This window comes from Physeter macrocephalus, chromosome 18 (genome assembly GCF_002837175.3).
Source record: "Physeter macrocephalus isolate SW-GA chromosome 18, ASM283717v5, whole genome shotgun sequence".
Taxonomy (NCBI): domain Eukaryota; kingdom Metazoa; phylum Chordata; class Mammalia; order Artiodactyla; family Physeteridae; genus Physeter; species Physeter macrocephalus.
In genome coordinates, this window is record NC_041231.1 from 103083937 (window position 1) to 103109417 (window position 25481).

Consider the following 25481-nt stretch of genomic DNA (forward strand, 5'->3'; position numbering starts at 1 on the left):
ATGAAGATTTAGGGCTTCCCTGGTGGCGCGGTGGTTGAGAGTCCGCCTGCCGATGCAGGGGACGCGGGTTCGTGCCCCGGTCCGGGAGGATCCCACGTGCCGCGGAGCGGCTGGGCCCGTGAGCCACGGCCGCTGAGCCTGCGCGTCCGGAGCCTGTGCCCCGCAACGCGAGAAGCCACAACAGTGAGAGGCCCGCGTACCGCAAAAAAAAAAAAAAAAAAAAAAAAGATGAAGATTTAGACACTGCCTTCTGGAATTTTCATATGAAGGAAAACTTTGCAACAAATTATTTCATCAGGGATGCACACATAGGTTTTCTTCATGTCCTGAGACAAAATTGGGCACAGTCATTTGGATGCCAATGTAGGATGCCAGTTGTAAAACTCTTTGAAAACTTCCGGGAGATTGCCTGCTTTGAATTTCATCTGAATATTTGACTTTGTGTTGACATACCCTCCCTACTAAATAAAAGGTATAATATATTGTGTGCAAGTGTCACTGGGAGGGCCAGTCAGCAGAATGAAGAGAAACTTGAGACACTGTAATTACTCAGGGAGGTTATAGAAGCTGCCTCCAGAAGTTTGTCACAGAAAGGTAGACTGTTTTCAGGCCGCCTTGTTTGGGTTTCATAAATCTTCTCCCTGCCTGGAAGCGTAGGTATTGATTTAGTGTCTTTTCATTCAGATACATCAAGTCAAAGTGTTTGACATATTTCTCTAAGGAAATATATAACTTTTTAAAACGTAGTATGAAATTGGCATTTTAAATTGTTTCTTTCAGGGGCTTCCCTGGTGGTGCAGTGGTTGAGAGTCCGCCTGCCGATGCAGGGGACGCGGGTTCCCTGGTCCAGCAAGATCCCACATGCCCCAGAGTAACTAAGCCAGTGCGCCACAACTACTGACCCTGCACTCTAGAGCCTGGGAGCCACAACTATTGAAGCCCGCGTGCCTAGAGCCCGTGCTCCACAAGAGAAGCCACCGCAATGTGAAGCCCACGCACTGCAATGAAGAGTAGCCCCTGCTTGCTGCAACTAAAGAAAGCCTGTGCACAGCAACGAAGACCCAAAAATTAAAAAATAAAATAAATAAGTTTATATATAAATCTATAAATTTATATTAAAAAATAGATAGGGTAGAAGGTTCATTGTCAGGACCCAATGTTTATTTGGAGGTCCCTATACCTCGTGTGGTTTTTCAGGTAGAGCTGTCATTTGATGGAAGATTGTGAATATTTTTAGATGGTTTTGTCAAGGAAGTGGGGAGCAAGGGTTCTTATATACAGTCGTGACAGTTTAAGTTGATGTAATTTCTTTGGAGGGCAATCTGGAAATATCCATCAGCATTTAAAGTGCACATAGTTGTATGTGAAGACATGTATACAGAGGTCTTTGTTGGAGCTTTTCATATATGAGTAAACAACTGGAAACATACATATCCATCGGTATGAGGCTGGTTATATAAATTATGTATTCAAACTAGAATACGATGCAGCCATGAAAAAGGATGAAGCAGCACTACTGATGACAAAATGGAATGACCTCCAAAATATATTGTTATGTGAAAATGAATTTTAAAAGGAGGAAATGCACACACACATGGGTTTGGCTGTTTCTGGAGTTTACACAGCAGCTGGTAATAATGACTGGCTTGGAGGTGAGGCCTGGGGAGACAAGGGTCTGCAGTGGGAGAGATACTTACTTTTTCTATATATTGTGGTGCCTGAATAACTGTAACTGGGTCCTGGTATTACTCAGTTTTTTAAAAAGCTAGTTTTTGTTTGTTTTTTTAAATTTTTAAAATTATTTTATTTTATTTTTGGCTGTGTTGGGTCTTCGTTTCTGTGCGTGGGCTTTCTCTAGTTGCGGCGAGCGGGGGCCACTGTTCATCGTGGCGCATGGACCTCTCACTGTCGCGGCCTCTCTTGTTGCGGAGCACAGGCTCCAGACGCGCAGGCTCAGTAGTTGTGGCTCACGGGCCTAGTTGCTCCGCGGCATGTGGGATCCTCCCAGACCAGGGCTCAAACCCGTGTCCCCTGCATCGGCAGGCAGATTCTCAACCACTGCGCCACCAGGGAAGCCCCTAAAAAGCTAGTTTTTAAAAAGAACAAATTTTTAAAATCAGTATGCAATATGAGAAAAAGAGATGAAAGGATGTTTAGATTAGATGAAATCTGCCTAAATGAAAGGGATGATGCAACACCAACAGACTTTTCTTTTTTTAAAATTTTATTGAAGTCGAGTTGATTTACAATGTTGCATTAATTTCTGCTGTACAGCAAAGTGATTCCGTTATACATATGTATACATTCTTTTCCATATTCTTTTCCACTATGGTTTATCCCAGGATACTGACTATAGTTCCCTGTGCTCTACAGTAGGACCTGGTTGTTTATCCATCCTGTGTATAGTAGTTTGCATCTGCTAATCCCAAACTCCCAATCCATCCCACCCCCTTGGTAACCACATGTCTGTTCCCTATGTCTGTGGGTCGTCTTTTCGCCTCGTTCGCTAATGTAAGAACAAGGGACACCTGATGGAGGTGAGAACTGGTAAATGAATAAATCAAAGGAAATAGCTTCTCACGCAGCGTGTGGCCAGTCTAAGGGATTTACCGACAGAGGCATAGAGTCAAATATTGTGGCTGGAGTTTTTTTTTTGTTGTTTTTTTTGGAAGTCTGGTCACTTCTGTGCAGTCATAACACTGTCGTTACGCAAGAAAAGATAAGGGTAATCAGACCTGGTGGTGCAGGGTGTAAGCTGATCATTGCAAAGGAAGGAATTTCTCCCTAACCTCCCTTCTTTTTTGGCTTCTTCCAGTGCCTCAGAATAAACATTACACAATTGGCTAGGTCTGCTTTGAAGAATGGACAGTACTTCCTCTGAATCATTAGATATCATCCACAGCCAAAGGAAGAATTCCAGACCTGCCAGGGCAGCAAAGCTCATCATTCTCTTTTTTCTTTTTTTGCACCCAGAGTGACGGGCCCTTCAGTTCAGAATGAAGAGTTTGGCAGAGCCCTCCTGCTGCTGTCCTACTCCTTCTTTTCCCAGGAAAGCACAGGCTCAAAGGGAAAGAGTGGGTTTCAGCTCCCCGCCTGTGGAGCTGGCAATCTCGTATAAACAACAGACCCCAGGTGATTGAGGGGAGGGACTGAAGAGATAGTCAGGAAATAATTCATGCTTTTTTCTCATTCTCTTTCCTTCTTTGGCTCCAACTAGGAGTGAATCCCTCCACCAGGGGGTAGGCGGAAGACATAAACTAGTGCTGACCCATCTCATGAAGCCCCGGTTACCTATTTGACATTGTTATAGGTCTCGTTTACCCACATGACTCAAGAATACTGCAGCCATGTACCTCAGTCTTATGTTTTAAGATTAAGAGTAATATGTGTCAGGTTGACTTGGATCTGAGCCAGTAAATGGGGTGTAAAATAGAATATCATGTCAAGGTGAGCAAGATAAGTCGCACTTAACAAAACCCACCGCCGAAGGACTCCATTCCGTCCCTCCCATGTGACCAGGTCAAGGGCAAACCTTTAAGGGTCCAGTCACATGAATAAGGGGACCCTCTTGCTCAAGGCATTTCTCCCCCATTGTGGAATACAGTCGCGGGCAGACAGAGCGTTTGTTCAGTGTGCAGGATGAATGCGTTTCCCTTTATCTTTCTTTCTTTCTTTCTTTCTTGGCTGTGCCGCATGGCTTGCAGGATCTCAGTTCCCCAGCCAGGGCTCGAACCCGGGTCCCCTGCGGTGGAAGTGCGGATTCCTAACCCCTGGACCGCCAGGGAATTCCCCGCTTGCCTTTTTCAGGGCTTTGCATTGCAGGGCCTTTGCTGTCAGCCAGTAGCTGGATGGTGTCTACACAATTAGTGATCCCGGGCCCACCTGGTGGCCGAACACCGGGGCACGGAGTCTCGTATGTCCTACAGACAAAGATTCAAAACAGTCGGTATCCAAACACCCAAAGCCAGGAGAAACTTGTTTCGGTCATTATTCTTTGGCTTAATTACATGCTAGAAAGTTCCAGCTGAACTTTTAACAGAAGATCTCTCAGTATATTTAATTAGAATTCCTTTTTTGCTAGCCAAACCCACTGGCACCATGTGCAATCCCAACTTTCCGCCGTTTTAGGAGACCCAGTCCATTTCCAACATTGTCCAATAGAACTTTCTGTGGCGAAGGAAGTGTTATGTACCTGAGCTGTCCAATATGGCAGCCACCAGCCCCATGTGAGGACTGAGCACTTAGAGTGCGGCTAGTGTAACCAAGGAACTGGGTGTCTGATCTGATCTGCTTTTCATTGACTTGTAAACAACGATGCCACCCCAGCTTCAGTGTCCCTTAACGTCTGAGTCCATTTTGACATTAGCGTCCTAGCAAATACACAGAAGTGATACAGCTCTTTTCTTCCTTCCTGGGCAGAGCGCTGGCTCTCTTTTTTTTGCCATGAAGATTTAAAAGCAATGTGAAGATACTGTTTCTCTGTTTTCACACAGTTTTAGGGAAAGGGGTGCAGTCTTGTCCCCGTGCAGAGGCTGCCATTGCGACTCAGGTGCTGTAACAGGACCTGTGATCCCACCTTATACCTGAATGACAACCTCAGCGAACAGTAGTGAGGCCTCGTTTTCTAAGTGGAATAACCTTGAGTAGAAATCTAAGAATCTAATGTTTGCATAGCCAAGAGCAACACGGGGTACTGGGAAATTCCATCGGTAAGGCAAGCAACTTCTTGGCAGCAGGAACCATGTCTTTTATCTGTTTCCTTCACTCCTGGCATAAATTTTAGTGACTGCTTCTCCAGCGAGTGACATAGTATGTGAATGGACAAATGAATACGGCTCCAAAGGGATGCTAGTAACATAACCTCCCCGGAGTCTCTCTTTAAAGTCCCCAGCACCCTGGGAGGTATCTTTACTAGCAGAGACGTTATGGAGACACACAACGTAACTAAGCATGTTTTGGACTTTTGCAGCAGCTGATACAAAACCACTGCAGACTCCTCTATGACTACTTTGCGTGCTGTACAGTTAAATGGTAACCTACATTTATAAAATCTATGAGTCCAGAAAATAATTTCCGTTTTCCACAAAACTTTTATTTCTCTTTGCATGTGTTTTGTACGATGGCCCTCCTCCCTTCCTGGCCATTCCTTTCCATCTTGACCTGCATCTTACCATGGCACTGACTGAGGGACGTGATGTGGCCACTGCCTCCCTTCGGTGATTCCTGCGCAGTTTCACCATTATTATGGTCAGTTGCATGAAACTGCTTTGTAGGGACTTCCCTGGTGGTCCAGTGGTTAAGACTCTGCGCTTCCACTGCAGGGGGTGCGGATTCCATCCCTGGTCGGGGAGCTAAGCTCCCACATACTGAGATCGCACAGGCTGCTCGCTGCTCGGCCGCTAAGCCAGAAATAAAAAAAAAAAAAAAATTGCTTTGTAAACTAAAGCACAGGGTAGTTCCTTTTGCATATAGCAAAACAAGAGCCTCTCTTTTCTATTCTAAGATGCTTCCTTAACAGCGTTCACCGTCTGCATGTTTTTTAAGAGCTGGGCAGCCTGTCTGCTTTCTTCCTTGTTCTCATCAAAACAATCCATCAGTCTCTTCACCTGATCAACCTATTTCTGCCTTTAAGCCTTTTTTTTTTTTTTTTTTTTTTCCAAGTTGTACCTAATGATTGGAATGTCCTATCAGGTCAAGTGCTCTAACCTCATTTCCTTCCTAATATCAACATACTTGAAATTCCAACTCAGAAGTAGATGCTTTCAAACAGCAAACCAGGTTGTTACGGAAGGAAGCACTCAGAGCTCTAGGCAGTGTGATAACTGATCTAAAAATCTACTTGAGCCACGAGCTGGTTGTGTGATCTTGGATAAATTGCTCACCTTGCCTGGGGTCATTCACTACCTCTGTAATATGGGCAGAAAGAAGTCCAGGTGACCCAAATGATCCCTCTATACTGTGAAGTCTGTGGGATTAAGGTACACTGTGGGCTCCCTACCATCCTGTCAAATCCCACAGGGATGACACGCTCTCTAACAAGCGATGCTGCAAATATATTCCGTAACGAATTAGAAATAATTGCACACTTCGTTGACGTGAAACGTATTATGTACACTGCTATACTCTCAGCCTAGTACCGTGGATGGATAGGTATTTAATATGTGGCGGTGAAAAAACATCTATGGTAGAGATTTGCTTCGGTTAAGGGCAGACTAGTCAATTCAGACCAACCCCCCTCAGAGAACAAAAAACTATTTTTTTAGTTGGTTGGATATAGGGCGTGCCAACAAGTTAGTGAATAACTATAGTGCCAAGATCAGGGAAAAGAAAATTACAGAGAAATGAGCGTTTGGGCCCATTTTTTCCTTAGGGACCTCTGCCTGTTCCATAAGTGGTAGCTGAGAGATTGAAAAGCTGAGCAAAGTTTTTGACAAACTCACAGGACTGGGGATCCAGAAATTGAGTTTGGGGTCCATCGTGGCAGCAGGCTGGCATACCTCAAACACTTTAGATTGGAAAGGAGTCGGTATGTACTGAAATAGACCATTCCTCACAGACACTGTTGTTCATCTGTGAATCACCTCAGTCCTAGCTTGGATTGAGATAACTGAAACTGCTATAGCCCTAGATGTCTGTTGAGAGCAAATTTATATTCCTCTTTGGAGAAATATAGCCATCATCCGAGGCCTTAAACTCTCTCTACAACGTTTCATATAAAATGTCCATAATTCAGTCAAATATAATCATAATGCACATGGGAGTTAAGACAATGTGATTAAATCCCGAGAGAGACAATACACAATAGAAATGGACTCACAGGGGATCTGGATAATGACATTATCTTACGCAGACTTTAAAATAACTGACCGATATGTTTAAGGAAATAAGATAGGCTTTCTAGCAGATTAGATACAGCTGAAGCAGGAACTTGTGGCGCGAAAGAAACATCTTAAGAAAATCTCCAGAATGAAGCATGGAAAAAATGAAAGTTTAGAAAATACCGAAAAGGGTGAGGGGCAGGGGATATAATGAAAAATATAACGGTAGGAAACAGTACAGTCTTTCCAGCTATGGGCTCTGGGTGAACTGAATACCCACATGGAAAATAAAATGTGGCCCCAACTTCCATACCGTGCAAAAAATAATTAATCCCACATGGGCTGCAGGTTTAAATAAGAGAGGTAAAATTATAAAGCTTCTAGAAGATAATTTAGGAGCATATTTTCATGAGTTTTGAAGGGAAAGATTCCTTACACAGGACCCTAAAAGTTTAACCATGACTGACAAGACTTAGGCTTCCTTAAAATCTACAACTTTTGTTTTCAAACAATAACATTAGAAAGTGAAAAGGCAAGCCACGGAGCGGGCTTTTGTAACATCTATAACAAGGGATTTGTAGCCAGACAAATTAGTCATGGAGCCCGTAAAGAGAATATCCAAATAGCCAATAAACGTATGAAAAAGGGCCCACTCACATTAGTCATGGGGAAATGCAGATTAAACTAGAGTGCACCACTATTACACACACACACCAGAATGGCTGCAGTTTAAAGGATGGGCCACTCCAAGTGCTGGTCAAGACGTGAAGAAATGGGAGTTTATATATTGCAGGTAGGAGTATAAACTGGCACATTCTGGAAGAACTTGGGCATTACCTACTAAAACTGAGCGTAGATCTGCTCAAAGACCTAGCAAGCCCATTCCCAACGGAAATGTGAGCCCCGGTGTACCGTGAGACACACACAGGGCTATTTATCAGAGCATGGTTTGTAAGACAGCCCATTCCCAACGGAAATGTGAGCCCCGGTGTACCGTGAGACACACACGGGGCTATATGGTTTGTAAGACACCAAATCGGAAGGAACCCAAATAAACATCAGCAACAGAATGGATACATACACTGTGGTATGTTCATACAATGAAGTAATATACTGCCCCCAAAATGAACTAACTCGGCTGTATATAATAGTATGGGTGAACCTCACAAACGTAATGTGAGTGAAAGAAGCTAAATATAAGATTATGTATACGATATGACTCCATTGATATCATGTTCAAAACAGTAAAACTACTATATGGTGGCGATAGAAGTCGAAACAGTGGCGTCCTTGGGGAGGTGGGAGAATGTAGTGATTGGGGCTTGTGGGGTGGTGGTAATGTTCTAATTCTTGACCGGGTGATAGTCACGCAGGACCGTCCTCTCTGGATGATTCGCTGAGCTGTACACTTTTAAAAGATAAAACCCTATGATTATGTTTACTCAAACTAGGATTTATCATTTGCTGAACTCTAGGCTAAATGCTAGAATTGGAAAGGTGACTGACCCGGAGACAGAGTCGGGTGTCCAGGAATTCGGAGTCTAGCTGCGGACAGTGTCCACAAATTGCTAGGACATGGTGACATGCTAAGTACATGATAATGTGCCATCAAGGATCGACATAGAGAATTAGACGAGGAGCAGTCCTGATCCTCATCCTGTAAGATCGGGACTGGTTTCTCTCAGGAGTCGATATATGCATCGGGTCTTAAAGTGTGACCGGCTTTTCAACAAATGAAGGAGACGGTTAAGGACGTTCTAGGTAGAAAGGGTGAACATAACAAGGTTTAAAAGTGCAGGCATGATGGACATGTATACACTACCAGACGTAAAACAGACAGCTAGTGGGAAGCAGCCGCATAGCACGGGGAGATCAGCTCGGTGCTCTGTGACCACCTGGAGGGGTGGCATAGGGAGGGTGGGAGGGAGCCGCAAGACGGAGGGGATATGGGGATATATGTGTACGTATAGCTGATTCACTTTGTTATACAGCAGAAAGTAACACACCGCTGTAAAGCAATTACACTCCAATAAAGAGGTTAAAAATAAAATTTATATGGAGACACACACACAAAGATAAAATAAAATACTGAAAAAACACCGTGCCGGCACGTTCACTCGGCCACTGGAAAGATAATGAGGAAAACCCATACGTGTTCAGCGTTGCATCAGTGCTGACGGCTGATGAGAACGCCAGGAGGACGGTCTGCTGCCAGTGGCAATGAGGAAGGATGAGCGAGGGAGAAGTTTCCCTTGTTGATCTTCAGTCGCAAAGAAGCGTGGACTTACTTTGTATTCTTGGTAGTAGCCAGGCACCGACAGGAGTCAATATTGAAAATAAAAACTGTGCGTATCTTTAGGGGAAAATGCAGGGGCTCGTGTGCCCCTGTTCACGCTCTGCTCTCCAGTGCGGATGAGGCTCCCGGGGCACAGCAAGAAACACGTGTGCCCCACGGGCTTAGGGTTTTCTCTCTGGTGCCACCACCGCCACCCCACCTGTGGGCCGTCCTGTACCCCAGCTGATTCTCCAGGTGGGAGAATCTCCCTAAGCTGACGCTTCAGCAGCGCCCAGGTCCTATTTTGTGCGTCCCTCTGCTGTACACGTCACACAGGGTGGTCACATCTACCCTGCGTCTGGCTCACATTCATGTCCGTGTCCCTCTGCCTGGCACAGCGGCTGGGGTGCCGCCGGTGTACCCCATGGTGCTGAACAGATGTTTGCTGAAACCACATTAAATGAAAGCCCAGGTGGTGAGTGGCCCTAATATTGCAGCTGTGGCATTAGGAGAGCTTATCTCGAGCCCCGATCGGGTGTGGACGACAGGAGGGCTTACCGTCCAAATAAAGACACGTTGGAGTGAGAAAAATGGTATCATGAATACATATGCCAGGGTCAACCCAGGATTTTCTGGAGGAAACTGAGAGATTTGGTCACCCTCCTGTGACGGTGTCGCTACAGGGTGACATGAGGTGTCCCTGAGTCCCTCAAGGAAGTCCCATCTCTCCTGTGATCCAATCCTGTGTGACACCACTCTTGTCCAGCCTAGACCTCTGAGAGGAAGGCGGTCCTGGGACTAGAGCAGGCGTCGTCCCCCTGCGCGTCCTCACGGATTCCACTTGTGACACGCCACACCCCCCAGGTTGAGCGCTCGTCTCCCGCGGGCCCACGGGGTTCCCGTTGACTCTCTGAAGCCTGGGGTTTGGCCCCCGTGTGACACGTGCAGGGGCCAAGAGCTGCCTGGTCCCCGTGGCCAGTGATGGCATCCAGCTCCGTGCCGTGTTCGTAGGGACACGCAGTGTGCACCCACTCCGCCCTGTGCGTCTGCTTCAGAGGCAGAGCCTGCCCCAGAGCACGGGTTCCCGCGCGCCGTTTTCTCTCACCGCAGGCGCTTCCGAGGCCACGGTCGGGATGGTCTCCCTGGCTTCAGGGGGATCAGTTCAGGAGACAGTAAACGTCTTGATAGACCGAGGGCCTCCTAGAATATGGGGTCCGACCAAAGGGGAGACGATTGAATTGACGAAGATATAAATTCGCCATGAAAGAAGACAGCACTCCCCAGCACCAGAAAATACTTTCCGTGCTATGTAAGTAACACACAAACATTACAGCCAATTCGCACTCGATACACGATGCACTTCCCCATTTCGCTGATAGGAAGGCTGTGAAGTGAGATAAAGCAGGCGTGCTGTGGAGGACAAACATCTCGGCATCCAGGAAACCTCCACGTGTTTCTTTTTCTGTTTTCAAGACTGGTTGCTATTTCCTCCGTGCCCCTTGTTTATTCGTGTATTGACTCATCCAGAGTCGAGCTCCCTGTTTCCACACCAGAGGGACGGAGTCGCACATCTGCCAAGCAGAGTCGGCAAGAGATAACAGCCAGCGACAACAATAGTCTTCCTCAGTCTGTCAGCCAAAAAAACTTTTGGCAGAGCGGGCTGAGAATAACTTATCACCGGTGCCTGTTCTGGAAGCACAGAGTAGTTGTTTGCCAGACAGAGATAACAAGCAGGATGCGACCAAGAGCCAGAATCGATCTCGGAGTCGGGGCTCCACCTGGCAGACGCTGAAGAGGAAAGAGGGATGGAGCAGCCAGTTAGCACATGGTTTCCTGGTGCCCGGTCCTGGCTGTCAACACGTTCCAGTGTTCCTAAGTCAGCCGGAAGGATTGAGTTTATTCCCGAGTCCCGTAAAGAATGCTTAATGGTTTATGCTGCAGGGAAGAATCTCCAGAGATGTGATTTAAAAAAAAACAAACAACAGAAAAAAACTATTAATGCAAGCAACTCATCTGAAAGAGAGAACCTGTTCATTTTCGGTTGCTTTGGTTAAAAAATACATGATGGTGTGATGAGATGATTGTCTTATAAATCACGCTCTCAATGTCTGACGCATCCTTCATTCTCAAGGGGTGGCTTTGATTACCTAGAGAAGTAGCTGAAGGTTTCTAGGAGGCTGGACCTGCTTCTTCTGAGCTGCCGGAAGGGCATCTGAAACTAGTATTAACTGTTCTACTCACCTCACTTGTCCTTGAATGTCGGGATGGTACACGTGGCTCTGCAGGCTGTTTCAGCTTCAGAGGTTAGGTGCACCAAGTGGCACCACCCTTGCCAGTTTCTGCTGTCAATTTCTCATGAAAATTTCCTTCCTTGTCTCGCAGAACTTTTCAGAGCGATAATTAAAACAGCAATAAAGGAATGATTGTTTGAGTAATACGTTCAATACTGTACTGTAGATCACTTAAACCACAAGTCCTGTGTAGCATGTGAGGGCTAATAAGCTTTATTCATTTGGGAGAGGGCAGTGGAGAGCAAGGCATCTGAGTTCTGTTTCAAAGTCACAGAGCTTTGTTCTTCAACAAGGACTCAAAGCAGATGTCAGAGCTGCGTTATAGGAATCTTGATACATAATTGATGTTTACAGAGTGATTTACGATTCCAACGTGAAAGCTCCCTTGTCAATGGTAAGTAACTTAATTACACTGTCTGTAAATATAGTATACTCTTTCCCCTCACCTAACACCCACTCTTGTTCTGTCAGTTATTGTAAACTAATCCGCATCATCTCCAGGGGTTGTGCTGGGTCACCTAAAAATATCCCTATGGATTTTACGGCACTCCTTTCTTCTTAATATGTGGATGGGTTTGTTTTTGTACGCTGGTCATTTAAATCCCCTGAAGAGAGGGATCTCAGAGTATGAGTCTTACCTCAATGAAAGCCATGTTTCCTGGCTCCTCTGCAAAATATTTTCAGTAAGATTTTGGCAGGTGAAGATGAGGTTTAGCTACAGATTGCTTCGGTTTGGGTAAGGACCACACATCTTTTTTTTTTTTTAGGTAATTTTTTTAAATTTCCCTGGTGGTCCAGTGGTTAAGACTCTGCGCTTCCACTGCAGGGGGTGCGGATTCCATCCCTGGTCGGGGAGCTAAGCTCCCACATACTGAGATCGCACAGGCTGCTCGCTGCTCGGCCGCTAAGCCAGAAATAAAAAAAAAAAAAAAAATTGCTTTGTAAACTAAAGCACAGGGTAGTTCCTTTTGCAGATAGCAAAACAAGAGCCTCTCTTTTCTATTCTAAGATGCTTCCTTAACAGCGTTCACCGTCTGCATGTTTTTTAAGAGCTGGGCAGCCTGTCTGCTTTCTTCCTTGTTCTCATCAAAACAATCCATCAGTCTCTTCACCTGATCAACCTATTTCTGCCTTTAAGCCTTTTTTTTTTTTTTTTTTTTTTTCCAAGTTGTACCTAATGATTGGAATGTCCTATCAGGTCAAGTGCTCTAACCTCATTTCCTTCCTAATATCAACATACTTGAAATTCCAACTCAGAAGTAGATGCTTTCAAACAGCAAACCAGGTTGTTACGGAAGGAAGCACTCAGAGCTCTAGGCAGTGTGATAACTGATCTAAAAATCTACTTGAGCCACGAGCTGGTTGTGTGATCTTGGATAAATTGCTCACCTTGCCTGGGGTCATTCACTACCTCTGTAATATGGGCAGAAAGAAGTCCAGGTGACCCAAATGATCCCTCTATACTGTGAAGTCTGTGGGATTAAGGTACACTGTGGGCTCCCTACCATCCTGTCAAATCCCACAGGGATGACACGCTCTCTAACAAGCGATGCTGCAAATATATTCCGTAACGAATTAGAAATAATTGCACACTTCGTTGACGTGAAACGTATTATGTACACTGCTATACTCTCAGCCTAGTACCGTGGATGGATAGGTATTTAATATGTGGCGGTGAAAAAACATCTATGGTAGAGATTTGCTTCGGTTAAGGGCAGACTAGTCAATTCAGACCAACCCCCCTCAGAGAACAAAAAACTATTTTTTTAGTTGGTTGGATATAGGGCGTGCCAACAAGTTAGTGAATAACTATAGTGCCAAGATCAGGGAAAAGAAAATTACAGAGAAATGAGCGTTTGGGCCCATTTTTTCCTTAGGGACCTCTGCCTGTTCCATAAGTGGTAGCTGAGAGATTGAAAAGCTGAGCAAAGTTTTTGACAAACTCACAGGACTGGGGATCCAGAAATTGAGTTTGGGGTCCATCGTGGCAGCAGGCTGGCATACCTCAAACACTTTAGATTGGAAAGGAGTCGGTATGTACTGAAATAGACCATTCCTCACAGACACTGTTGTTCATCTGTGAATCACCTCAGTCCTAGCTTGGATTGAGATAACTGAAACTGCTATAGCCCTAGATGTCTGTTGAGAGCAAATTTATATTCCTCTTTGGAGAAATATAGCCATCATCCGAGGCCTTAAATTCTCTCTACAACGTTTCATATAAAATGTCCATAATTCAGTCAAATATAATCATAATGCACATGGGAGTTAAGACAATGTGATTAAATCCCGAGAGAGACAATACACAATAGAAATGGACTCACAGGGGATCTGGATAATGACATTATCTTACGCAGACTTTAAAATAACTGACCGATATGTTTAAGGAAATAAGATAGGCTTTCTAGCAGATTAGATACAGCTGAAGCAGGAACTTGTGGCGCGAAAGAAACATCTTAAGAAAATCTCCAGAATGAAGCATGGAAAAAATGAAAGTTTAGAAAATACCGAAAAGGGTGAGGGGCAGGGGATATAATGAAAAATATAACGGTAGGAAACAGTACAGTCTTTCCAGCTATTGGCTCTGGGTGAACTGAATACCCACATGGAAAATAAAATGTGGCCCCAACTTCCATACCGTGCAAAAAATAATTAATCCCACATGGGCTGCAGGTTTAAATAAGAGAGGTAAAATTATAAAGCTTCTAGAAGATAATTTAGGAGCATATTTTCATGAGTTTTGAAGGGAAAGATTCCTTACACAGGACCCTAAAAGTTTAACCATGACTGACAAGACTTAGGCTTCCTTAAAATCTACAACTTTTGTTTTCAAACAATAACATTAGAAAGTGAAAAGGCAAGCCACGGAGCGGGCTTTTGTAACATCTATAACAAGGGATTTGTAGCCAGACAAATTAGTCATGGAGCCCGTAAAGAGAATATCCAAATAGCCAATAAACGTATGAAAAAGGGCCCACTCACATTAGTCATGGGGAAATGCAGATTAAACTAGAGTGCACCACTATTACACACACACACCAGAATGGCTGCAGTTTAAAGGATGGGCCACTCCAAGTGCTGGTCAAGACGTGAAGAAATGGGAGTTTATATATTGCAGGTAGGAGTATAAACTGGCACATTCTGGAAGAACTTGGGCATTACCTACTAAAACTGAGCGTAGATCTGCTCAAAGACCTAGCAAGCCCATTCCCAACGGAAATGTGAGCCCCGGTGTACCGTGAGACACACACAGGGCTATTTATCAGAGCATGGTTTGTAAGACACCAAATCGGAAGGAACCCAAATAAACATCAGCAACAGAATGGATACATACACTGTGGTATGTTCATACAATGAAGTAATATACTGCCCCCAAAATGAACTAACTCGGCTGTATATAATAGTATGGGTGAACCTCACAAACGTAATGTGAGTGAAAGAAGCTAAATATAAGATTATGTATACGATATGACTCCATTGATATCATGTTCAAAACAGTAAAACTACTATATGGTGGCGATAGAAGTCGAAACAGTGGCGTCCTTGGGGAGGTGGGAGAATGTAGTGATTGGGGCTTGTGGGGTGGTGGTAATGTTCTAATTCTTGACCGGGTGATAGTCACGCAGGACCGTCCTCTCTGGATGATTCGCTGAGCTGTACACTTTTAAAAGATAAAACCCTATGATTATGTTTACTCAAACTAGGATTTATCATTTGCTGAACTCTAGGCTAAATGCTAGAATTGGAAAGGTGACTGACCCGGAGACAGAGTCGGGTGTCCAGGAATTCGGAGTCTAGCTGCGGACAGTGTCCACAAATTGCTAGGACATGGTGACATGCTAAGTACATGATAATGTGCCATCAAGGATCGACATAGAGAATTAGACGAGGAGCAGTCCTGATCCTCATCCTGTAAGATCGGGACTGGTTTCTCTCAGGAGTCGATATATGCATCGGGTCTTAAAGTGTGACCGGCTTTTCAACAAATGAAGGAGACGGTTAAGGACGTTCTAGGTAGAAAGGGTGAACATAACAAGGTTTAAAAGTGCAGGCATGATGGACATGTATACACTACCAGACGTAAAACAGACAGCTAGTGGGAAGCAGCCGCATAGCACGGGGAGATCAGCTCGGTGCTCTGTGACCACCTGGAGGGGTGGCATAGGGAGGGTGGGAGGGAGCCGCAAGACGGAGGGGATATGGGGATATATGTGTACGTATAGCTGATTCACTTTGTTATACAGCAGAAAGTAACACACCGCTGTAAAGCAATTACACTCCAATAAAGAGGTTAAAAATAAAATTTATATGGAGACACGCTGACGCTTCAGCAGCGCCCAGGTCCTATTTTGTGCGTCCCTCTGCTGTACACGTCACACAGGGTGGTCACATCTACCCTGCGTCTGGCTCACATTCATGTCCGTGTCCCTCTGCCTGGCACAGCGGCTGGGGTGCCGCCGGTGTACCCCATGGTGCTGAACAGATGTTTGCTGAAACCACATTAAATGAAAGCCCAGGTGGTGAGTGGCCCTAATATTGCAGCTGTGGCATTAGGAGAGCTTATCTCGAGCCCCGATCGGGTGTGGACGACAGGAGGGCTTACCCTCCAAATAAAGACACGTTGGAGTGAGAAAAATGGTATCATGAATACATATGCCAGGGTCAACCCAGGATTTTCTGGAGGAAACTGAGAGATTTGGTCACCCTCCTGTGACGGTGTCGCTACAGGGTGACATGAGGTGTCCCTGAGTCCCTCAAGGAAGTCCCATCTCTCCTGTGATCCAATCCTGTGTGACACCACTCTTGTCCAGCCTAGACCTCTGAGAGGAAGGCGGTCCTGGGACTAGAGCAGGCGTCGTCCCCCTGCGCGTCCTCACGGATTCCACTTGTGACACGCCACACCCCCCAGGTTGAGCGCTCGTCTCCCGCGGGCCCACGGGGTTCCCGTTGACTCTCTGAAGCCTGGGGTTTGGCCCCCGTGTGACACGTGCAGGGGCCAAGAGCTGCCTGGTCCCCGTGGCCAGTGATGGCATCCAGCTCCGTGCCGTGTTCGTAGGGACACGCAGTGTGCACCCACTCCGCCCTGTGCGTCTGCTTCAGAGGCAGAGCCTGCCCCAGAGCACGGGTTCCCGCGCGCCGTTTTCTCTCACCGCAGGCGCTTCCGAGGCCACGGTCGGGATGGTCTCCCTGGCTTCAGGGGGATCAGTTCAGGAGACAGTAAACGTCTTGATAGACCGAGGGCCTCCTAGAATATGGGGTCCGACCAAAGGGGAGACGATTGAATTGACGAAGATATAAATTCGCCATGAAAGAAGACAGCACTCCCCAGCACCAGAAAATACTTTCCGTGCTATGTAAGTAACACACAAACATTACAGCCAATTCGCACTCGATACACGATGCACTTCCCCATTTCGCTGATAGGAAGGCTGTGAAGTGAGATAAAGCAGGCGTGCTGTGGAGGACAAACATCTCGGCATCCAGGAAACCTCCACGTGTTTCTTTTTCTGTTTTCAAGACTGGTTGCTATTTCCTCCGTGCCCCTTGTTTATTCGTGTATTGACTCATCCAGAGTCGAGCTCCCTGTTTCCACACCAGAGGGACGGAGTCGCACATCTGCCAAGCAGAGTCGGCAAGAGATAACAGCCAGCGACAACAATAGTCTTCCTCAGTCTGTCAGCCAAAAAAACTTTTGGCAGAGCGGGCTGAGAATAACTTATCACCGGTGCCTGTTCTGGAAGCACAGAGTAGTTGTTTGCCAGACAGAGATAACAAGCAGGATGCGACCAAGAGCCAGAATCGATCTCGGAGTCGGGGCTCCACCTGGCAGACGCTGAAGAGGAAAGAGGGATGGAGCAGCCAGTTAGCACATGGTTTCCTGGTGCCCGGTCCTGGCTGTCAACACGTTCCAGTGTTCCTAAGTCAGCCGGAAGGATTGAGTTTATTCCCGAGTCCCGTAAAGAATGCTTAATGGTTTATGCTGCAGGGAAGAATCTCCAGAGATGTGATTTAAAAAAAAACAAACAACAGAAAAAAACTATTAATGCAAGCAACTCATCTGAAAGAGAGAACCTGTTCATTTTCGGTTGCTTTGGTTAAAAAATACATGATGGTGTGATGAGATGATTGTCTTATAAATCACGCTCTCAATGTCTGACGCATCCTTCATTCTCAAGGGGTGGCTTTGATTACCTAGAGAAGTAGCTGAAGGTTTCTAGGAGGCTGGACCTGCTTCTTCTGAGCTGCCGGAAGGGCATCTGAAACTAGTATTAACTGTTCTACTCACCTCACTTGTCCTTGAATGTCGGGATGGTACACGTGGCTCTGCAGGCTGTTTCAGCTTCAGAGGTTAGGTGCACCAAGTGGCACCACCCTTGCCAGTTTCTGCTGTCAATTTCTCATGAAAATTTCCTTCCTTGTCTCGCAGAACTTTTCAGAGCGATAATTAAAACAGCAATAAAGGAATGATTGTTTGAGTAATACGTTCAATACTGTACTGTAGATCACTTAAACCACAAGTCCTGTGTAGCATGTGAGGGCTAATAAGCTTTATTCATTTGGGAGAGGGCAGTGGAGAGCAAGGCATCTGAGTTCTGTTTCAAAGTCACAGAGCTTTGTTCTTCAACAAGGACTCAAAGCAGATGTCAGAGCTGCGTTATAGGAATCTTGATACATAATTGATGTTTACAGAGTGATTTACGATTCCAACGTGAAAGCTCCCTTGTCAATGGTAAGTAACTTAATTACACTGTCTGTAAATATAGTATACTCTTTCCCCTCACCTAACACCCACTCTTGTTCTGTCAGTTATTGTAAACTAATCCGCATCATCTCCAGGGGTTGTGCTGGGTCACCTAAAAATATCCCTATGGATTTTACGGCACTCCTTTCTTCTTAATATGTGGATGGGTTTGTTTTTGTACGCTGGTCATTTAAATCCCCTGAAGAGAGGGATCTCAGAGTATGAGTCTTACCTCAATGAAAGCCATGTTTCCTGGCTCCTCTGCAAAATATTTTCAGTAAGATTTTGGCAGGTGAAGATGAGGTTTAGCTACAGATTGCTTCGGTTTGGGTAAGGACCACACATCTTTTTTTTTTTTTAGGTAATTTTTTTAAATTAATTTTTTTTAACATCTTTATTGGAGTATAATTGCTTTACAATGTTGTGTTAGTTTCTGCTGCGTAACAGAGTGAATCAGCCGTGGGTATACATATATCCCCATATCCCCTCCTCTTGCGTCTGGGACCACACATCTTGGTTGAAGCATTTTTGTCATTAGCCTCTTGGTCTGTTTAAGATTGTGGTTAGCGATCTGATATCAATAACAGCCCATTTCTTGCACTGGGCAGTTCACTACCTTCATATAGATAACTCAGAAATTTCAAGGTCAGAAAGGTATAGTGCTGACTTACTTGTTAGGAGGGGATTTTAGTGCACAGAGCCCTAAAAAGAGAATTCTGAATCTTATGGATCTACCTCCCTTGGGCCGGCCATCTGGAGGGCAGGTGGGAAAGGATGTAGCAATCCAGAAGCTCTAGGGATGTCTTCTGAGTCATCTTCTCCATATAGAAAAATAGGACCTAGTGGGGAAATGATACCTGCTCACTCCATGGAAGGCCTGCACTTTATGTGTGTATGTGAGACAAAGCTGGTTGCTGTCAGTACAGAAGGTACTAACGGGTAATTGGTGAAGAATTATTTTCCAAAATTCAGTTAATGTGATAAATTAGGGGTTTTTTTGATTTTCAGAATGCTTATAATGGAATGAAATAGGCCCTTGTTTTATCTCAGCCACATTATCCCCCATCTAGACAGTTTTTTTTTTAATAAACAGTTATGCTTTGAGACAGTAATATTTTAGAACAGAAAATGGATTAAGGGAAAAGTGATGACACTGGACACCTTTAAGGCAAATCATCTGAAAGCTAAAGGGAAGCAAAGACGATCTTAATTACTACTATATTGCCGTATTTTCTCAAATCTAAGATGCACTTGATTATTTTCCTACATGTTACATTTCTGAAATGAATAGCAGCTTACAATGGATCTCTATATTTAATGTGACAGTGTTGCTTTCTCTCCCCATCTCCCCCAAAAGTCTGTTATAAACTCATCATCTTAAAAATCAGTGGCATCCTAAAATTAATGGAATAAAGAGGCCTAGAATTAAGCAGAGATAAATTTTCCTATATTTCCTCAGAGTCTGTCATTTTACATATTACAGTTTAAAGATTAAGTTTTTTCCTTTCTGATTTCCTGATTGTCCTCAATGACTCGAGTGTCCCATATGAGGGTGATCGTCTTAACTCTGTATTTCTTGGATAAAATGCATGCAAAATCATCCCCCATTGTGACATTTAGTATTTCTTAATTATCGTCAGTTAATGGCTCAGAACGGTGAGAGAGAAAATGTAAAATTCAGTAACGTTTCCATTTGGAGCTAGGCTTCTAAAAATCCCTGAACACCTTCACAACCGTTGTGTAATACATGTGGCAACGCGGACGTACTCTGTTTGCACACCAAGCGGGTGTCCTGCAACGCAGTCTGACACCAGCTACCTGGGGTGAGTGTCACACTCCACGGGGTTAAGGGCTCAGTCTCACAAGCCTGCGCTCTCTTCTGCCACCAACCCCAAGTCTCAGGCACCGGCGATTCTGACAGACCGGCAGTAAATGTAAGGGTTCCCCTAGAGTAACTCATAGAACTCAGGAAAGCGCTGTACTTATGATTACAGTTTTATTACAAGGGATACAAATGGAAGAGACACCCAGGGCCAGGTCTGGGAGGGTCTTAGACACAGAGCCTTTGTGCCTCTCCACGTGGAACCTGGGTGGGCCCCCTCCCCGCACATCAGGGTGTTCACCAACCAGGAAGACCCAGGGTTTGAGGGGGGGGGTCTTATTAAGTAGGTGCGATTGATCCCATCATTGGCCACCTGATTGAACTCCATCTCCAGTCCCCCTTCCTGGAGGTTGAGCTGGTCCCAAATTCCAACCCTCTGATCAAGTGATTGGCCTTTCTGGTGACCAGCCCCAGCCTGAAGCTCTCTAGGGACCCACCTTGAGTCATCTCATTAGCATAACAAAGACACTTCTGTCACTCTGGAAATTTCAACGGTTTCTGGATCTCTGGGCCAGGAGCTAGGGACAAAGACCAGATATATATTCTCCGTGGTACCACGGGGCATGATCCAGATTTTGTATAAGGTTCTAGCTTGTGTCTCTAGCTCTGTCCTTTTCACTGGCTTACTTACATTCCACTGCAGGCTCCTCAGGATGTCTTCCTGCCATCTGCAGCTCAGCAAATTCCAAATTATGCTTAGCTTCATCCCCTGAATTAGCTTGTCCTAAATCCCCCATCATGGTTAATAGAAACCACTGCCCTCCTGGGCGTTGAAACTCCAAGTTTCGGGTTCATCCTCGACTCTCTCTGGTTATTAAGATTTTCTGTAAGTCTTGTCCGATCCCATTATTTAGATCACTTTACAGCTTTTTTTGAACGTAGGCTCCCTGATAATGTGTTAGAAGATCCAAAAGCGAACAAGTCATTAGAACCCAGACCGTGTTAAACTCCACACGCTTCCTCACTTCGTCTTTCGCCCCAGAGATGCCGGAAGGTCCCCTCTGGTTGAGAATTTCGGGGCTGGATTATAGCCGGATCACCGTCGTCCTCAGCCCTTCAGAATCAAAGGTCATTGGTCATGTTCCAAGGGCACTTCCTCCCTGTGCCCTTGACCACACTGCCACTTGGCATCTCGCAAGGCAGGTTTAGGGACTGATCCCTGAGGTAGGGCTGGGTGGCTTGGGAGTGGCAGGGAGAGCTGGCAAGCAGTAGGTGATTGTAGGTTGCAAAGAGGCTAATCTCAATTTTCCTTTCCTTTTCCTTGGTATTCTATTTTATACACGCCACCAATCAAAATTTCCTACCGCACTTCTTTAGTGCATCCATTCATTCACTTGATCGTTCATTGATTCCCTCATCCCCATCTCTTGAGCACTTCCTCTAGGCCAGGCACTGTTCTAGCATCAGGATAGAGCAGCATTTAACAAAACGCAGCCCGTTCCCTCTGGCAGATCCCAGTGTGGTGGCAGGGGAGGTAAGTAGGCAGATATACAAGAGAATGTGCTAAGTGCTGTGAAAACAGTATTAAACTAGGCTAACATGATAGAGAGTGCTGGGGGGATGGGTGGTTGGCTGCTCAGGGAGGATTCTAGGATTACCCTGCGTAGAAGCCAGGGAAGTGTGGTAGTTGAGAACATGGGATTTGGAGGCGAATAGACCTGTTTTAGGACCGCAAAGGACCACTTGCCCTTAACTCTGAAATTAGAGAAATTGGGCCAAACTTTGTTCAGCTTAAGTTGGCTCCTGGTTCCCACCAGGGAAACTCTGTGCTTTGAGAGAGCCCTAGCATTCTCTCCTGGAAGCTCAGTGTGATAAGGCCACACGGTCCCGGTTGCTGTGTCCTCCTGCATCACTTCCCTTACTGTCCCTAAAAGAGCCTCCCGGGGTCCATCCTGGTTCCCTGCTAAGGTGAGGGCTCAGGAATGAACCTCTCCGCTTCTGCTCCTTCGGGTTCCGTGCCCCCCCTCTCTCCCCGCTCTTCTCTCTCCATAAATAAACCTCCCTTCTGTTTATTTAGGGTGGTGAGCCTCTGTTTCCACACAAGGTCGCAGTCAGCCTAAGGGCCCCCCTTGAGGCATTCTGCATTCAGGAATCCTGGTGGGGAGCGCCCCTCTGAGGATTAATAGGAACAGGCAGGGCAGTGACAGTGAAATGTGGAGCATGTCTGGGGGTGGGGAGCGCCCTGCAGGCCCGCGGTGCTTTTTCACAGGCAGGCAGCCCCTGGATGACTGAACGCCTTATTATTAAATCATGCAGGGGGGAAAAGTCACTTTGGGCCTGAAACCAAGCATGGGAACTTTCAACACCAAAGGCAACTTTCTCAGAATGTTTTATAAGGAGCTCTGTTTGAAGTTTCAGGTCAACGTAACATCCGGCTTAAAGATACACTTTTGTTGTAGCTCTTGATCAAAACTCATTTGAAATAACAGGTATGTCAATTTCCAGTCGTCTGCTCTGATTCATCAGGACAATGCTATATTTAATCCAAATTAATGTAGCAGATTATAAAATACCTTTGTCTCTATACTTGTGTCCAGAAGGTCGGGACATTCATTCTGGCTCCCTGTTCTTTACCTTCTGCCCAATCCATGCCCACTGTGCACCCACATCCCTCTGCGTGGCCTGGTAAGAATCTCTCGCTTTTTCTCTACCTCATTCTGATCTCTCAGCGATAGAAGTAGAAGGAAACAGAAATTAGAAGAGCTGTTCTCATAGAACTACCACACAACCCAGCAATCCCACTACCGGGCATCTACCCTGAGAAAACCATAATTCAAACAGAGTCATGGACCACAACGTTCACTGCAGCTCTATTTACGATAGCCAGGACCTGGAAGCAACCTAGTGTCCATCGACAGCTGAATGGATAAAGAAGATGTGGCACATATATACAATGGAATAGTACTCGGCCATAAAAAGGAACGCAATTGAGTTATTTGTAGTGAGGAGGGTGGACCTAGAGTCTGTCATACAGGGTGAAGTAAGTCAGAAGGAGAAAAACAAATACCGTATGCTAACACATGTATATGGAATCTAAAAAAGAAAGGTCATGAAGAACCTAGGGGCAGGACAAGAATAGAGATGCAGATAAAGCGGAAAGTAACACACCATTGTAAAGCAATTATACTCCAATAAAAACGTTAGGAATAAATAAAGTCTAAAAAAAGAATAAATAAATAAATAAATAAATAAAAATAAAAGAGCTTTCTCACTGATGTTTCCTAGGGATAAGCTGGGGTGTTTCCCCTTCTAGCTACTGCTGAATTGATGGCTATGCCCCATGTGAATCCACAGAGAGAGAAAGTCAGCAGAGGAATTGACTCCAAACCAGAACACTAGTATCCACCTAGCTATACTAGAGCCGATTTTGTAAAGACTTCATTAAATATCAGGAAAAGCCTGCTCACGGATAATTAAATTAAAAGTTGCCCAGAAGACCACATTACATTCAAGAGCATAAGTGGTAACGGTGCTCCAGGTAGAAACAAACAAGCCAGCAATTCCCAAGACCTCTCTGTCAACAGCGCCTTAAGCCTCCGAAAACGCGGAGGCCTCTGGGGTTCATTAGCTCCTGAAGTTCTGTCCCAATACTGCTTGGCTCTCACTGTTAGACAGTTTTCTCTTATTGAACTGAAATTTCTCTCTGCCCACTGGAAATAGCTCTGCGTCTGGGGAGAAGGGAAGGGACGTACCGAAAAGGCCCAATTTTTCTTTTGGGTTGAAAACACCGTTCTGTCTTAGCTCTGGGTTAAACAAACACATGGATTTAAGGAAATAATTTTCTTTCTTTCTTTTTGTTTTTTAGCCACGCCATGAGGCTTGTGGGATCTTAGTTACCCGACCAAGGATCGAACCCCAACCCTCGGCAGTGAAAGCGCCGAATCCGACCAACTGGACCACCAGGGAATTCCCAGGGAATAATTTTCACATGAAGTTTTTTCAAGTCCCCTCAGCAACTTGCTTTTCCTCCTGAATTCTTTGTAAGTTGTCTCTGTGTCTCTCACACTGTCGCATCCTAAACCCCTTCCTTCAGTGTGCTCTTCTCTCCCATAGTGACCTTTTCCCCTGATGAAACCTGGGATGGTATCCACCAGATGCTACCCCAACCTTTTTTTTACTTCTTGTTCACTCCCAGTTTTCTTCATATGAAATGTTTAATTATCAAGGTAATTATGAAGTATGCTTGGTCAAAAGCATCCTATTAAGTGTTTTATTGTAATATTAAAATATTTTCTTTTTTAATGGATTGAAATCAACTATGAGCTTGCTTTTTGTTTGTTTGTTTTTCTGTGGTACGCGGGCCACTCACCGCTGTGGCCTCTAGCGTTGCGGAGCGCAGGCCCCGGACGCGCAGACTCAGCGGCCGTGGCTCACGGGCCCAGCCGCTCCGCGGCACGTGGCATCCTCCCGGACCGGGGCACGAACCCGCGTCCCCCGCATCGGCAGGCGGACTCTCAACCACTGCGCCACCAGGGAAGCCCCCAACCTTTTAAATTTGCTTTTATGGCTCTACTCTTTATAAAAACAACCACTTATGTTCCTCAAAACATGTGGAATGTGTGTGAATGTGTGTGAATGGGAATGTATATTCTTGGTGTTATTGGTAATTCACACGTTATTTCTGTGTCTGTACAGCCTGGGAAAGGCGGCTATGTGGAAAACAGACAGAACACTCATCCAAAGGTCCTGTGACGCTAATAAGAGCATTTTGTGTTTACACTGAGTATTATATGATAACGGCCACTGTTCTAAAAGCTTTACATGGATTCTCTCATGTACCTTAACCCTCAAAAGCTTACCAGGTTAGATGAAGAGAAGGCTTAGGAAGATTACCTAACTCATCCAAGCTTCACAGGCCGGTAGGGCCAGAAATCAGTTCACCCTCACGCCGACTGCGGTATCCTCCAGCCGCCTCTGGGGTCTTTGTCAGCATCCAGTAAACACTCATAGCTTTCATTCATCCAAACCTAACCCAATTTTGCCCATTTTGAGTGTTCATCTAAATAGTTTTGAGCAAACGCTCTAAGTGTGTTTGAAGTCAATTCCCTAGATAAAGAACCAAGGATTTGACTATATTAGGACATGTGCAAAACTTCTGTGTTTTCTTTTAGACGTTTTGTATTTTTAACTTGTGCACTTAGGTCAAAGAACTGCCTTAGGGGCTTCCCTGGTGGCGCAGCGGTTGCGCGTCCGCCCGCCGACGCAGGGGACGCGGGTTCGCGCCCCGGTCCGGGAGGATCCCGCGTGCCGCGGAGCGGCTGGGCCCGTGAGCCGTGGCCGCTGCGCCTGCGCGTCCGGAGCCTGCGCTCCGCAACGGGAGGGGCCACGACGGCGAGAGGCCCGCGTACCGCAAAAAAAAAAAAAAAAAGAACTGTCTTAAATTAATTTTTGTGAATTGAGGACTTGTAACCACTAGTTTGTTCTCTGTATCTGTGAGTGTGTTTCTTTTCTGTTATATTCATCAGTTTGTTGT

At 45.5% G+C, this 25481-nt stretch overlaps 1 protein-coding gene across 9 annotated transcripts in view; it reads left to right on the plus strand.

Annotated features, from left to right (window-relative positions):
• BLOC1S5 (biogenesis of lysosomal organelles complex 1 subunit 5) overlaps nucleotides 1-25481 on the plus strand; it is a 120177-nt gene that overhangs the window by 72145 nt on the left and 22551 nt on the right. For 6 of the 9 annotated variants that reach the window (XM_055080137.1, XM_055080131.1, XM_055080135.1 and 3 more), the window contains exon 5: nucleotides 23814-23988. In XM_055080137.1, the coding sequence (XP_054936112.1) occupies nucleotides 23814-23981 (168 nt within the window). In that variant the 3' untranslated portion in view covers nucleotides 23982-23988. Of the gene's footprint in view, nucleotides 1-23813; nucleotides 24111-24347; nucleotides 24568-24643; nucleotides 25105-25481 lie in introns of those variants that run through there. The other 3 variants (XM_055080132.1, XM_055080136.1, XM_055080129.1) reach the window with 3 other exon arrangements.